Source organism: Helianthus annuus, chromosome 4, assembly GCF_002127325.2.
Source record: "Helianthus annuus cultivar XRQ/B chromosome 4, HanXRQr2.0-SUNRISE, whole genome shotgun sequence".
NCBI classification, from domain to species: domain Eukaryota; kingdom Viridiplantae; phylum Streptophyta; class Magnoliopsida; order Asterales; family Asteraceae; genus Helianthus; species Helianthus annuus.
The window spans coordinates 195,905,417-195,915,205 of record NC_035436.2 but is presented as its reverse complement, the minus strand read 5'-3'; the positions used below and the strand labels follow the sequence as shown (position 1 = coordinate 195,915,205).

The 9,789-nt window shown below is 34.4% G+C and overlaps 1 protein-coding gene across 2 annotated transcripts; it reads left to right on the top strand.

Annotated features, from left to right (window-relative positions):
* Positions 1-9,092, top strand: LOC110937755 (flavin-containing monooxygenase FMO GS-OX5). Of its 2 annotated transcripts, none has more exons than XM_035988745.1 (7): positions 1-551; positions 1,829-1,899; positions 2,728-2,877; positions 2,975-3,057; positions 3,631-3,766; positions 3,860-4,030; positions 8,909-9,092. In XM_035988745.1, the coding sequence occupies exons 1-7, from the start codon at positions 29-31 to the stop codon at positions 9,065-9,067; spliced, it is 1,293 nt and encodes a 430-aa protein (XP_035844638.1). In that variant the 5' UTR covers positions 1-28; the 3' UTR covers positions 9,068-9,092. The 2 variants fall into 2 exon arrangements, with proteins under 2 accessions (XP_035844638.1, XP_022035904.1); XM_022180212.2 differs by lacking the exon at positions 8,909-9,092 and adding an exon at positions 4,123-4,502 and having other exon boundaries at positions 3-551.
* The last annotated feature ends 697 nt before the right edge of the window (positions 9,093-9,789 follow it).

Below are 9,789 nucleotides of genomic sequence, written 5' to 3'. Positions count from 1 at the left end.
CAATTGTTTGGACAAATGGACCAAAACTATGCCAACTCCTTTGAAGGTGGCCGTCATTGGAGCCGGTCTCAGCGGGTTGATCGCGGGTCGGGAGCTAGAACGAGAATCCCATGAAGTTGTAGTTTTTGAAAAATCGCATCGACTGGGTGGAGTGTGGGTCTATGATCCAAGGACCGAGTCAGATTTACTTGGAATTGATCCGGATAGAGAAATTGTACATGGCACGATATACAAATCTTTACGAACGAATAGCCCACGCCAAATAATGGGGTTCTCGGATTATATGTTCGAAGGGAAAGAATATGGTGATCCAAGGATGTTTCCGGGGCACCAAGAGTTTTTAAGTTACTTGGAAGATTTTGCAAAGAAATTTGGAGTAACCAAACTCATAAGGTTCAATTCAGAGGTAACTAGAGTCGAATTACTTGACTCGACGAATGAGTTTGTCGTCGAGTGGAAGACAAAGGGGGTGAGTTCGAGCGAAGTGTTTGACGCGGTGGTTGTTTGTAATGGTCACAACAGTCAACCTAGAGCTGCCTTGGACATCCCAGGTATAACATATTCAACTATTAATCATGCATTAACTTCATATGGACCTTAACCAATTGAGTTTAACTGGTTGAACTATGTTTAGTTAGTTAATTAATTATAGTTAAGTGATCAAACATATCCTATTTTGTAGACCTTTAATAATTAGGTTTCTTTAAAAAACAAAAACTATTTATATAAATAGCATTGTTAATAATCCTTGCTAGAATTCTAGCTTATGAGCATAGACAAGCTGACTCGGTTGTAAATGAGTTGAACTTGATCCAAGGTAAGCTCGTATGTTGGCTCGCTCCTCGCTCATTTAAGTTATGCGCGCATAATATGTTCCATCAGCCTAGTAGAACAACCACAATAATAACAATTATATTATTAGTTTTTTCTACTTAAATAGTAAAAAAATATCAATCTTTAATTTTAATTTAAACGAGTTGGCTCGAGCTTTTTACAAGCCGAGCTCGAGGTCAAATGTCAACTTGTTAATAGTAAACGAACCGAGAAAAGTTGGTTCATATAACTACAAGCCTGAGACTGAGTTTAATCTAGAACAAGTCGCTCGTTAAACAACGCTAGGTTATTAATTATATGTTTAAAAGTTATGTTTTGTTATAGCATTCATAATTGAATCAACATCCCCATCCATATAATTTATTAAAATATATAATTATCTCTAAAATTTGTTCAATTTCATAAGATCTGCACATCCGATTCCCCAAATATATTCATATTCATAATCAAATAAATATTATAGTTTTCGATTCACAATCACGCAAAGTTATAGGATATAGGATGAATAGTGAACCCTTAAATATGGAGGTATAGTGTTGTATATGGTATTAGGATTAGGACTCTAGAAATAAACAGAATCTCAAAATTTCTTAATAATTTGAGTATGAGGAAAATGATAGGAACCCATTTTGAGTGCTAGGAGTTGCATTTGTACTTTGCTTAACTAAAATTTCTTCTAAAATTACCCAACTCATTCTTCTTCACACGGCCTATTTTTGCCCCCTAATTTTTTTTTCATCCACCTCATTATACTAAGACATCATATAAAAATATTAATCGAATTGTTAACTAAGAGTACTCCACGTGTGTAACAATTGGTTCAAACTCCAAAAGGACTCACACACAAAAAAAAAAAAAAAAAAAAAAATACCAACTACATACAAAAGCAGATTATGTCAAACACTTATATTTATATATATTTGATTCTACGTCTTATTTGGTACTAAGAGATTCACTTTTTGCAATATTATTGTTCTGTATATAACACAAACAGGTATACTTGAGTGGCCAAAGAAGCAATTGCATGCTCATAACTATCGAGTTCCAGAACCATTTCAAGATCAGGTTTGTTTAAATTAAGGGGGTGTTTGGGGTTGAGTTTTGAAGGAGATTTTTAGATTATTGAGTTTTGAAATCGTAAATAATCATTTTTGAGTGTTTGGGTAAAAAAATTAATTATTTGCGTTCAGAAAGTTACAAAACGCAGTTTTCCAAAAGCAGCTCTCCCCCCCCCCCCCTACAGCAACAAAACGCAGTTTTCCAAAAATTGATTATTTGCTTTTAGAAAAGGATTTTCACTTGTTTATTGTGATATCAAGCAACATAATCAAATCCAAACACTATCTTTCAACATCACGTTTTATTACAGTTAATTATCTGATTCTGATTATTCAAAACGCATAATCTATTTTTAAAACTCAACCCCAAACACCACCACCATCATCGTCGTCGTCGTCGTCATCATCATACTCAGTATATCCCATCAATAGCAAAGCAAAGGTAGGGTCTGAGGAGGGTAAGATGTAGACAGCCTTACCTCTACCCCGTAGGAATAGAGAGACTGCTTCCAGTGAGACCCCCGACTCGATAGTATTAGTAGTTTTGCATCAAATATTGGACATAAGGCACATAACACTCATCAATCGGGACAAAAACTGATTAGTGCACGTACCCTTTTGTCTTTCAGCTATCAACGCCACCACATGATGCATGATTAACCGTCCTCAGCTTTTAACGTTATTTTCACGAAATTAGTAAAATAACGTTTAAATTAAATGCTAGTACAAATTTATTTAACGTATGCCATTGGGAACTTAGTTATATCTTAGAATTTAGATCATACCATTACCTATATAATATATATTTGACAAAGTAATTCATGAAACTTGACAGGTTGTGGTTATCATCGGGAACGAATCAAGTGCGTACGACATATCAAGAGAACTATCAACCGTTGCCAAAGAAGTTCACCTGTCCTCTAGATCACCAAATGTTAAGGTCTCAAAACTAGAGAAATACAATAATATATGGCAGCATTCCAAGGTAATCTGATAAAAAAAAATATGTTTAAGTTAATATGCATAAATGTAAAGGTCTCAAAACTGAAACTCATGATTATTAATTTATATGTTTGTAATAGATAGATCGTGTTTTCAAAGATGGCATAGTTAAGTTTCAAGATGAAGTCTCCATTAAAGCAGATGCAATTATTCATTGCACTGGGTGAGAACCATAATTAAGCCTTCATCCATAATATAATACGGGAAATTTACAAAACTAGTCATTGACTAAAACCACTTTCAAAACTAGCCACCTCCGGCGTCTTTGGAGCGACGCATTATGCATGGGACGCGTCTTTAGAGCCATGTCATTGAAACCCAATAAAATATGGACACGTGGTGTTTTCAGAAGTTGCATAATCCCCACAGACGCATGAGGAGAACCCACAGACGCATGAGGTGGACCTACAGACGCATCCTGTGCATAAAATCTCTCCAAAGACGCATCATGTGCATGAAATCTCTCCAAAGATGCATCCCGTGCATGAAACCTCTCCAAAGACGCATCTTGTGCATGAAATCTCTCCAAAGATGCATCCCGTGCATGAAACCTCTCCAAAGACGCATCTTGTGCATGAAATCTCTCCAAATGCGTCACTCTAAGGAGGCGGGAAGTGGTTAGTTTTGAAAGTGGTTTTGGTCAATGACTAGTTTTGTAATTTTCCCATATAATAATTACACAGCCATAGACTCATCCTTATTTTTTATATGTTGACAATGTGTTACACATATATAGGTACGAGTTTTACATTCCGTTTCTTAAAACACACGGCATTGTAACCATCGAAGACAAGTGTGTTTCGCCTACTTATGGGAATGTCTTCCCTCCGCAACTGGCCCCTAGACTGTCTTTCGTCGGATTATTTCACAAGGTGGGTTCATGGTGCTCGGTTTTTTAGTTTTTCATTTCAACAAAGAGTTTTCAATTAAGTAGTGCAAGATTTTTAACATCTGTAATTTTTTAGGGTATGACATTCCTTCCAGCCGAACTGCAGTCGAAGTGGATAGCTCGAGCATTATCCGGGAAGATTTCATTGCCTTCAGAAACCGAAATGTTGGATAACGTGGAACAAGTTTATAGAGAAATGGAAGAAAAGGGAATCCCTAAGAGTTACACTCATTCTCTAAATTTTCAAGTAAATTTACTCATTTCACATATGTTAAGATGTCAATTCTTTGGGTATCATGATTATATATAAATATATAATACTCATTTTTGTCTTAACAGATGGATTACATGGATTGGTTATCAGATCAGTTGGGAATAACGCGACCTCCACAAAAGTTGAAGGACTTTTATGCCCGTTTTATAGAACGATTTCTTTATGATCATGAAGGGTTCCAGGAAACGTTTAAAGAGGATTTATTAATCTGTGATGAGATGTGAAACGTTTGAAGAGGATTTATTAATCTGTGATGAGATGTAGCTAGGTCATTTTATCGGATTTATTAAAATTAATTAAAAATTGAATTATTTATGTTTGATATTTTTAATAAATCAATTTAAAATTAAGCACCAGTGATGTTTTTTATATTATATTTAACTTATGTATCCATTGTAAGTGGATTGTACTTAAATTTATAGTAAACCATTGTTTTAATTTTTAACTTATGTATCCATTGTAAGTGGATTGTACCAAAATTTATAGTAAACCATTGTTTTAATACATGGGTTTTATTCATATTTGATGTTTTAATGATGTTCTTTTCATTTACTTTTTTCAATAAGATAATGCGTTTTCTCAAGCATTTCCGTTTATGTTCAACCTGTTAACGCCTCCACTTCTGGCATAGAAACACAATCGTATGCACCCATTAGATGGGCTATCTTGTAATTTTCCACAAACCCCGTTAACTTATAAAAAATCATCACCTTATCTAGAATATATGGTCCATATATCCACCTGGTTTCCAACTTTCTCCCATTCCCTTCTCATCTCTCCACCATGATGTAGTTGTCATGTAATAATTAAAAACAAGTACTTTTTACTTAAATACATATAGGAATACATGTAAGTAAGGTGTATCCAAAGAGAATTTGTGATCAATATTTAGCGATTGAACTGATTAAATATTGTTGGACTAAATTGGGGGGTTTGTTGATTGATTAAAAAAAAAAACAAATTGTTGAAAAAGTGTTATTAGATAAAAGTAATCTCTACCTGGAATCCCGATTACAAGTTGAACATAAAAATTTGTTTACGAATTCAAACACCACATAGACATGGCCTTTGGATTAATGAATTTGATTAATTATTAGCGACAGTTTTTAATACTAACCGCACAACCTAGTAATCCATTGAGATATACCAACTACCCACTGAATTACCAACCCGCTAACGATACATGGAAATAACCAATACACTTTATAAAAAAAACAAATAGTTCAAATATAAATAACGTTTACCAAAATCCACACAAGTGATCAAGATATCTTAAAACGGTGCGCGAGAAACAAGCTTCCATTCGAAGACACACAAGTTCGGGTTGAAGATATCTTAAGATGGTCCGGTGTGGTTTCGGGACACGGAGTGGGGTGCAGACATGGAGGGGGACCCCAACGGGGAACACCCCCTCCCCCTCCCCCCACCCCCGCGTCCCACCTTCGGTGCAAGCTGGGGATTCCTCCTGTCCAACCTGAGCCTTCTTTTTTAACCGTTAGGTTATTAGACTGTTGAACACGGTCGACTTTTAAAAAAAAAAAAAAAATTTAAGACCTATTTATACCCCATTTTCATCTTTAAAAAATCTCATTCGATTTTCAATATCCTTACCAATCTCAAATCCATCTTCAACATCAAAAATCTCATGGATCCAAGCCAACCGAACCCGCCCCTATGCTTTCCTAACGCACCCGCTACTCCATCGACCCAACCACCATTCGCATACAACCACGACACTAATGGAGCCGTTTACGTTTGGCGGTTTTAGTCAATCTCAAAACCCTTGGTAAATGCAATACCAACAACATCACCATGCTATGCAAATGCAATCACAAAGCCTACAAATGCCATTGACTCAAATTGCATCTGAGCACGATTTCGTTTCTTTAGCCGCAGATGACGATGTTATACCTGAATCGCAACCACAAACCACGAAGGCTAAGAAGGAAAAAACGAGCTCTAACACTACTACAAAAGGTAGCATTAGACGGTGTCAAGGATTTTTTTAGACGGTGTTAAAGTAATAACACCGTCTTTAACCAATACCAATAGCTCTTTTTAATAAAATATTCAATAAAATTCAGAAGAACATCGTCTAATGCTTAAACACCGTCTTATACTAATTTCTCCAACCTTTAGACGGTGTTGTCTTTGAACACCGTCTTATAAATATTCAATGAACCCCGTCTAATGCTTAAACACCGTCTTATAAACTAATTTCTGCATCCTTTAGACGGTGTTGTCTGTGAACACCGTCTTATAAACTGAAAAAAAGATCGGACAAATATCAACCACCAAAACCTTATCTCTTTCCTTTCATCTTTCTCATAACAACTTCTTCATCTTCTCCATCTTCCTCATAACAACTTCTTCATCTTCATTCAAGAATTTCACCATTAACAACCTTACAAAGTTTCAAGGTTAGTTTTTTTTTCTCTTTATATATGTTATTTAATGTTTTTTAGTTTTATAAATAGTAGTTATATCATGTTTAATTATATGTTGTTAAAAATTCAAATTTGATTTTTTCTTGCTTTGTTTTGATAAATCACTAGCACATTGTATATAAAAATTAGTTTATATATAGTAATAAAGTATGTTTAAGTTTTAACCTTGTTGTAATATAGGATTGAAAACCATGTTAATAACTAATCCTAATTATATATACTCATGTGTTGTAATGAATTAAATTGACCCATATGTTACAAGTTTGAGTTGTACGTGAAAACTTGCATAAACTGATACACGTATTTTGACTTTAGGAAGGCAACAAGTTTAAAGAGGACCTCAAGTAATTGAAGGGTCTATAAGCTGATGTGTGTTTTACATGACCTTAGTTGTGAAAGTTTAAGTGATTTTATAAATTAGATGTTATTTAAATTTACATTTACATATAGGTCTATAAATATAGATTTAGATAACCCTTTAGAATTACCCGTCTAAAATTTATCTAATAAAGATAAATTTTGGATTGTCCCGTTTTGGGACTGCTTTTTGAATATTCTATCTCATTTAGGATATGTATACATTTTAACGAAACGTCATTTAAGAAAAGATCGGTTGGTATTTCCTCTACTCCTACGGGTTTGCGGTTTTATGCATACTTGGGGAGTTAAGGGGAAATGCTGCCGATTTTTTCTTAAATGTCGTCTCGTTAAAATGTATACTTATGGGATGAAATATTCAAAAAGTGTGTTAGGATTCACCGCCTTAGAGCATTGATTTACATCATACGCATACGCTCACATCATTATTTATTTATTTATTTTAATTTTCAGGTGGAGGATCGTGAAGATTGGATGTACCATAGAAGTCGTACGGATGCAATATATATTATGGGTGTTCAAAGTTTTCTTAAGGCCGCCGAAGCTCATCGAGTGAACATAGGAGATCGATTGATATTTTGTCCATGTGCATCGTGTACAAAATTTCAAAAAAATGACATTAAAGAAATAAACTTTCATTTATTAAGATATGGTTTTATGTCTGGATATACTTGTTGGTCAAAGCATGGGGAATCGCTTGCTAACCGTAGTACATCGTCTTTCAATATAGACAATGAGAAAGAGGATAATAATGAAGAATATATTGATCATGAAAATGCCACTTTAAATGATGACAATGACAATTTTAATGACATGTACAATGATTTAGAGACTAATATTGGTGATGATGAGCGTGAAAAATTAAGAAAATTACTTGAAGATAAGGAAAAACCATTATATATGTTGGTTGTAAGAAATATTCAAAACTTCGTGCTGTTTTGAGATTGTCTACCTTAAAGTCAACACACGGATGGAGTGATAAGAGTTTCACAGATCTATTGGTGGTATTAAATGACATGCTTCCAGAAGGCAATGAGTTAGCACTTTCGTTTTACCAACAAAAAAATGATGTGCCCGATGGGATTAGAAGTTGAAAGAATACATGCATGTCCAAATGATTGTATGTTGTATAGAAATGAGTTCAAAAATGATCATACGTGTTTTAACTGTGGTGCGTCAAGGTATAAGCGTAAAAGCGAAACAGATGAAGTTGACGATGATGTGACGAAAAATGGACCACCGGCTAAAGTGTTGTGGTATCTTCCTATTATACGCATGAGGTGGACCCACAGACGCATGTCGTGCATAAAATCTCTCCAAACACGCATCCCATGCATCAAATCTCTCCAAAGACGTATCCCGTGCATGATGCATCGCTCTAAGGACGCAGGAGGTGGCTAGTTTTGAAAGTGGTTTCGGTCAATGGCTAGTTTTGTAATTTTTGCATATAATAATTACACAGCCATAGACTCATTGTTAATTTTTTTATATGTTGACAATGTGTTACACACATATAGGTACGAGTTTCACATTCTGTTTCTTAAAACACACGGTATTTTAACCATCGAAGACAAGTGTGTTTCGCCTACTTATGGGAATGTTTTCCCTCCGCAACTGGCCCCTAGACTTTCTTTCGTTGGATTATTTCACATGGTGGGTTCATGGTGCTCGGTTTTTAGTTTTTCATTTCAACAAAGAGTTTTCAATTAAGTAGTGCAAGATTTTTAACATCTGTAATTTTTAGGGTATGACATTCCTTCCAGCCGAACTGCAGTCGAAGTGGATAACTCGAGCATTATCCGGGAAGGTTTCATTGCCTTCAGAAACCGAAATGTTGCATAACGTGGAACAAGTTTATAGAGAAATGGAAGAAAAGGGAATCCCTAAGAGTTATACTCATTCTCTTAATTTTCAAGTAAATTTACTCATTTCACATATATACAATTTACTCATTTCACAAGTAAATTTTAAGATGTCAATTCTTTGGTATCATGATTATATACAATACTCATTTTTATCTTACCAGATGGATTACATGGATTGGTTATCGGATCAGTTGGGGATAACGCGACCTCCACAAAAGTTGAAGGACTTTTATGCCCGTTTTATAGAACGATTTCTTTATGATCATGAAGGGTTCCGTGAAACGTTTAAAGAGGATTTATTAATCTGTGATGAGATGTGAAACGTTTGAAGGGGATTTATTAATCTGTGATGAGATGTAGCTAGGTCATTTTATTGGATTTATTAAGATTAATTAAAAATTGAATTATTTATGTTTGATATTTTTAATAAATCAATTTAAAATTAAGCACCAGTGATGTTTTTTATATTATTTTTAACTTATGTATCCATTGTAAGTGGATTGTACTTAAATTTATAGTAAACCATTGTTTTAATTTTTAACTTATGTATCCATTGTAAGTGGATTGTACCAAAATTTATAGTAAACCATTGTTTTAATACATGTGTTTTATTCATATTTGATGTTTTAATGATGTTCTTTTCATTTACTTTTTTCAATAAGATAATGCGTTTTCTCAAGCATTTCCGTTTATGTTCAACCTGTTAACGCCTCCACTTCTGGCATAGAAACACAATCGTATGCACCCATTAGATGGGCTATCTTGTAATTTTCCACAAACCCCTTTAACTTATAAAAAATCATCACCTTATCTAGAATATATGGTCCATATATCCACCTGGTTTCCAACTTTCTCCCATTCCCTTCTCATCTCTCCACCATGATGTAGTTGTCATGTAATAATAAAAAAACAAGTACTTTTTACTTAAATACATATATGAATACATGTAAATAAGGTGTATCCAAAGAGAATTTGTGATCAATGTTTAGCGATTGAACTAATTAAAAATTGTTGGACTAAATTGGGGGGGGGGGGTTTGTTG

Excerpts from the sequence above, each read along its gene's own strand:
- LOC110937755 (XM_035988745.1), top strand. The coding sequence starts at position 29 with ATGCCAACTCCTTTGAAGGTGGCCGTCATTGGAGCCGGTCTCAGCGGG. Across the intron at positions 552-1,828 it reads AGCTGCCTTGGACATCCCAG|GTATACTTGAGTGGCCAAAG; the intron begins GTATAACATATT and ends TAACACAAACAG. Across the intron at positions 2,878-2,974 it reads ATATATGGCAGCATTCCAAG|ATAGATCGTGTTTTCAAAGA; the intron begins GTAATCTGATAA and ends TGTTTGTAATAG.